This window comes from Meleagris gallopavo, chromosome Z (genome assembly GCF_000146605.3).
Source record: "Meleagris gallopavo isolate NT-WF06-2002-E0010 breed Aviagen turkey brand Nicholas breeding stock chromosome Z, Turkey_5.1, whole genome shotgun sequence".
In the NCBI taxonomy this organism is placed as follows: domain Eukaryota; kingdom Metazoa; phylum Chordata; class Aves; order Galliformes; family Phasianidae; genus Meleagris; species Meleagris gallopavo.
Window position 1 is genome coordinate 654,757 of NC_015041.2, and position 6,138 is coordinate 660,894.

At 38.9% G+C, this 6,138-nt stretch overlaps 1 protein-coding gene across 1 annotated transcript in view; it reads left to right on the forward strand.

Annotated features, from left to right (window-relative positions):
- The first annotated feature begins 373 nt into the window (after positions 1 to 373).
- LOC116217509 (E3 ubiquitin-protein ligase NEDD4-like) overlaps positions 374 to 6,138 on the forward strand; it is a 57,103-nt gene continuing 51,338 nt past the window's right edge. Inside the window, exons 1-6 of the mRNA XM_031557176.1 lie at positions 374 to 629; positions 2,361 to 2,434; positions 3,933 to 3,993; positions 4,318 to 4,377; positions 4,927 to 5,034; positions 5,576 to 5,672. Coding sequence (XP_031413036.1) covers positions 597 to 629; positions 2,361 to 2,434; positions 3,933 to 3,993; positions 4,318 to 4,377; positions 4,927 to 5,034; positions 5,576 to 5,672 — 433 coding nt within the window. The 5' untranslated portion in view covers positions 374 to 596. The remainder of the gene's footprint in view (positions 630 to 2,360; positions 2,435 to 3,932; positions 3,994 to 4,317; positions 4,378 to 4,926; positions 5,035 to 5,575; positions 5,673 to 6,138) is intronic.

Genomic DNA, 6,138 nt, shown 5'->3' on the forward strand with positions numbered 1-6,138 from the left:
GGTTGGAACTGGATGAGCATCGTGCTCCTTTGCAACCCAGGCCATTCTGTGATTCTATGATTCTTTCTCTCCCTCACTTTCTTCCTTTTATCAGTCCTTAATTGTGAAGCCAATACATAACAAAGATGCAACCCCTTCAGGAAGTGTTAATTTTTAGTAATAACAATGTAATCAATTATTTCATAATACATCGTTGATGTAATGAAGCGGTGTATCTATTGTGTTGAAAATAACAGCTTCATCACAAAGATATTCTTTAACCAATTACTACATGTTGCCATATACACGTGTACCAGATATATATGTACAACCAATTTATTGCATAATAACCCTTAGTTACAAAGCAACTAGGGGAAGTTACACAAATCTAAAATTGTACCAGCTGAAAAACACAAAGATCAGTCATATCCTCCTTTACAGTAGCTGTACCAGTAAACAGATTCCAAGCTCTCTGCAACCCCCTGGAGTTCTAGATTTAGGTGCCTTTATCTCTTTAATGCTTTTGTTTTCAAACCTTGTTTAATCTCCTGTAGGACAGTGAATACTACAACTCTTTGAAGTGGATCCTGGAGAATGACCCTAAGGAGCTGGATCTCATGTTTTGCATAGATGAAGAAAACTTTGGACAGGTATGTAAACACTAACCCAAAAGTCTGTAATCCCATCTTATTGGTTATTGCCAAAAAGTAATTAACTTCTGGGCAGTACCTCATGGTTGTGAACTTAATTGGTACTGCTGCATGTTAATGATCAGTACAGGCAGACTTTGACTTTCTTACTGAACTATTTAAGTCTTGAGATGCCAAAGAAGGAAATTATATTCTTGCCAGTGAGCAACACAATGCCTTTCTGAAAAGCAGTATTTGAAGCTAATAAAAGACAGAATCCTCATTAGAAATGGCCTCAGCCTGGGACTGTGTGGGATTCTACAATTGAAGATGTTCTCAAAGAATATGAGAAGAGGTAGAACAACAAGCAGCAGAGTACCCTTTTACAGTCTCTTTTAATAGGGCAGGGAGATGATACAACAAAATGAAGCATGCTTGTTTTGCAAAGATTCACAATTGTTTTTGTTACAAACAAAAAATATTTTAGTCACATTTAAGAACCAGTAATGATGATGGAATTTTAAGTCCTCTTGGCTCTATCTTGTTTCAGCTTGCCTAACTCAGTGAGCTACAGATAAATCCCAATAGCAGCAGATATAATCTTGTTTCCATCATACTGCTCGTGAGAGGCAAAACTGCATGACAGATTTTATCACAGAAAAGTCTGAAGCTCAGTAGTATCAGGTTAGGATCTGCTGTACTGCAGAGTAAGCTAGATGGGTAGAGACTGGAATGTCTCATGCATGTAAATGCTTGCAGGATGTTTCTCAACAATTCAGAAGCTGTAAAACATGGCAGATAATGACTAATTTGTCTGCTTCTGCATTTTCCACTTACTGATGACAAAACTCTGGGGACTCATGGAAGTCATAAAATCATAGAATCACCATGGTTGGAAAAGACCTCCACAATCATCCAGTCCAACCATCCACGTACCACCAATACTTGCCACTAAACCATGTCCCTCAGTACAACATTTGAACGTTTCTTGAGCACCTCCCGGGACGGAGACTCCACTCACTTGCTGCTTGTTTTGCCTCAGGCAGCACAGTGCTGCTGAAACTTTTGGAACTTGGTTAGGAGACTGTACTGCTTCCACAGAGATGTTCAGTATGTAAGAGGGAAAGATCTGCATTGCTGTAAGCTTCTGTGTTTCTTTATATTTCAGTTATCACCAGAATCTTTCTCGAATTAAAGGAAAAACAAGAGAAGTCTGATATGTGATAGCTAAGAATAGGGTTTTGCTAGTGCTCACAAATGAGTAAGAAGGTATTTTCAAGATATAAAGGATAGAAAGCTCTTCAAAAGCTGATCAAAAGAGTAGAGATGATGATGTCTCTCTCTCTCTCTTAAGTTCACAAATCTTAATCACACACTCGCAGCCTGGAGTGGGTAAGGCCCTCCAGCCCTCCCTGCCCCAGCTGTGCCAATAATTTTTTTCCAGCACTCTGAAGAAATAAAAGGCATTTTTCTGTCCTTATGAAGATGGGAGGATGTGTTTTCTTTGCCCAATTTTACCTGCTGTTTTGCAATAGAAGTTGGAAAATAATTTACTCTTAAGAGTGACCATAGAATCGTTTCTTCCTAATTACGTCATCTTTAAACATGAAATATTTTGATGTCTCATTAGCTATTACGATGCAATAATTTTCTAGTACTGCTTGTAAAATGCTTCTCGGAGTTGGTGGATTTCATGAGAAACATGTCCTGAAATAATGCCCTGTTGTATTTTGCTTTTTCTTTAAAATACAGACGTATCAAGTCGATCTGAAGCCACATGGGTCAGAAATCATGGTAACAAATGCGAACAAAAGGGAATACATTGAGTACGTATATATTTGTAGAGTTTACCCTAAGTTTACAGCACGCAGTTGTAATGCTTTGGAATTTACCCCACTGCAGTTATTGTGTAGCACAAAGAATTATCAGAAATCCTTTTAAAAGAAAATGACTTTGTTAACATGGTTTGTTTACACTGCATTCCTAGAAAGTTGGAATATTAACCTTTATTGTTCAATGAATTACTCTAATTAACGCAGCCTATGTCATGTAGTAGGAAACAGTATTTTCTTGATGTGTTGGCATAAGGAGTATTCAGGGAGGCATGGAATTGCCCCCAATGGCTGCAGACACCAGTCTAAATTACTCATTCTGAGCACCCTCCAAAACTGATGAAAAGAAATGGCATTTCCTGGATACAAGAATTACCACGTTACAGCAGCATATGAATCTGGCCTGATTTCATGCCTCATTTTCTGCACTGGCTGCCCACCTAGGTAACTGCTCTGCTTTGTAGGTCTCCTAAGCAGTGAATTTCCACCCTGGGCTGCAGTTCTTCCTGGTAAAGTGCTATCACAGAATGCAAATGAAGAATAAGTGCAGATCTAAACAGTAAACTAATGAGAGAAAAGAGTGAAAATAGGACGTCACGTTGCTGAGGTCACATTTGCTTCCCCTTTAGTTTCTATTCCAGGAAGGGTTCAGGAACTCTGCGCATGTTTAAGTACTCCTTTAAGAGGAATACTCTGTACTTCTTTGTTCATCTCCTGTGCAGCGTGGTATTACAGTGAAATGACTGTAATAGCAGAACAATAAGAAATTTCTGGTTTTATTATTTGTTTTCTGCTCTTAATCTGACTGTGCAGCATATATTTACGCCATCAGCAGTTTAGATTTTCAGGCATTCAGGCAGTTTTTGTTGGTTTACAGATGCAAAGTATTAGATGTCATAAACACGTTTTATCTCCGTCATCTCCATGTAGTAAAGCAATAAAGAAGAGCTCTTTGAAAAGCTGTGTGCCAAAACAAAGAACTAAATTGCACCTCCACCTCAGTAATTCTAGATAAATGCTAATTGTAGTGTTTTTGTAACTTCAGAGTCCATACTTGTGGCTATATACACTCATTTCTTAATGTTTGATGCAGTTTAATTTTTTCTAGTGCTTTTTCCAAGAGTTATGTTATGATTGAGGAGTTCTAGTTGGTGCACAAGGGAAAAAAGAAGAGAAAAAAAGAAAAGGAAAGAAACTGCAGTTGTAGTCACAAAATCACAGAATCACAGATATCACAGATACACTTTTGGCTCTGGAATTAAAAAAAAGTTATCATTTAGGAATCTAATTCTAACAGTAAGTACATTATCCAGGGTCTAGACTACAACCTCACTTAGAATTTGTAGGCTGCATAATTTAATAAAAAGCAGCCCAGCATCTCTAATATAAAAGTATGATTAAGAGATACCTAAAGTCGTAAATGAGAAGCTGATATTGTTAAGGTTGCTAATTAGTCTTCTAATGAATGTGTTCATGTTTTTATCTCCCATAGCCTGGTCATCCAGTGGAGGTTTGTAAACAGAGTTCAGAAACAAATGAATGCTTTTTTGGAGGTAAGGTTCTCTTTCTTATCTTTCTTTTTACCCAAATTATGTGCACATACATACAGCAGTACCTCATTACAAGAGTGGGAAGCTGTGCATGACACACAGACTCTGTTAGTCTCATAAGGTCATTCTCATTAAAGTTGACATTGTTTGACCTTGAAATAGCAGTTTTTAAATTAGAGATTCTTAACGCTTCAGGAACTGTATATTTCATTTTCCAAACCCTTCTTTGCCCTCCATCACCTAGCTCACAGCTTTCTCCGAAGGCAAAAGTTCTATTAGATAAAACCATAATTATACATAGTTTGCTAATTTTACTTTTTCTTTTAGGGATTCACAGAACTTCTTCCTATCGATCTGATTAAAATTTTTGATGAAAATGAACTAGAGGTGAGTTGGTTTGATGTCCAGAGACGACGGATTGGTAATGCTCATTGCAAAGATGTGTTACATTCTCAATTCATTAGGTCATCATGGAGTTTGAAGACAAAGATTCTTTGCGTTAGTGGGGAATGAGGATTTTTTCTCCCAAAATTAATAAATCTGTCAATCAAGTAAAAGCACAGAAAGTATCAGTTACTCATTGAGGTGGTTTAGTACATGCAAAAACATAGTACATATGTAAAGAATGCAAGTAGCTTGCTGAATTAATGACATGTACTGGTCATGTTTTCAGCAAATATGCTGTAAAAGATACTACCATATGAAGCATACATACTTCATACTGCATAGCGTTTCTCACGTAAAGTGAGGTAATCTTTGAGAATTCTCCTGAAGAGAAGCTCAGTATCACTTTATGTTTGTATTTGCATTTGTACAGTGTTAACTTTGAGAGGTCAGGCAACAGAGGGAGAGGAGAGGTGGTTTTTCTGATGAAGCATTCAGGGTAGCATCGGTACTACCTTCAATTAACAATGCACCAATTATTTCCATATTTAGCTACTGATGTGTGGCCTTGGGGATGTGGACGTTAATGACTGGAGACAGCACACAATCTACAAAAATGGCTACTGCCCAAATCATCCTGTCATCCAGTGGTTCTGGAAGGTAAGGCTCCTAGCGCCTTTGGTTTCTCTGACTAAACCTGGAAGTCATAGATTCCTTAGTGTGTTGTGGAGTCAGTTATGAAATCCTTTTTCTTCAAAAACTACTGAAAAACACATTCATATGTGCTGGAAATGGCAGTTGTCATACTTACTGGAGTCTATACTGGAATGGGCCATGATTGACAAAGTCTCTCTCCAGATTTTATTAAAGTGGTTTGTAATCTTCCTGAACTTCGGTACTTCTCTCAAAAGTGTATATTTGCAGGAAAGCTAGGAGAACACTTTTCCCCGTACTACAGAAGTGCTGTGAGTCACCTCATACAGATGAATGGCAATTGTAGCTCCTGGCTGTTGCCTGGGCACTGTCACTTTCCTTGCTATAAGCAGAAAAGAATTCTTGTTTAACCAGAGAAAGCCTTGCATGCCATCCTTCGAAGTTAGATATCTATTTCTTACCATTGTAATACAAATAAATTCTGCTTTGCTTATTTTAACAATGACATCTTCAGCCACGGAAAGTCACCCTGTCTGCTTCTCAACAGGCTGTTTTACTGATGGATGCAGAAAAACGCATTCGGTTACTGCAGTTTGTTACTGGGACGTCACGAGTGCCTATGAATGGATTTGCTGAACTTTACGGTAAGCTTCCTGCCCTCTGCGTGCATATCACATGCTGCAGGTGGCTCCCGAATGCCATCAGGAGAGCACAAACACTACTGAAATATGGGCACGGCCAACCTTTACTCCCAGATAAAACTCCTTGCACTGAATGCCAGCAGCACTGGAGAAACTGGGGGCACTGGAAGGGAAGCATAGTGTTGTTCATAGAATCACAGAATCGTTTGAGTTGGAAGGAACCTTTAAAGGTTATCTAGTCCAACTGCCCTGCAATGAAGAGGGACACATAGAGCTAGATCAGATTGCACAGTCTGAGCTCAGAATCTCAGGTCCAGCCTGACCTTCAGTGTCTCCAAGGACAAGAAATCCACCACATCTCTGGTCAGCCTGTGCCAGTGCTTCATCATGGGATAATAGAGTGGCCTGGGTTAGAAGGGACCTCAAGGATCAGTGAATCTCCAACCCCCTGCCACATGCAGGGCCACCA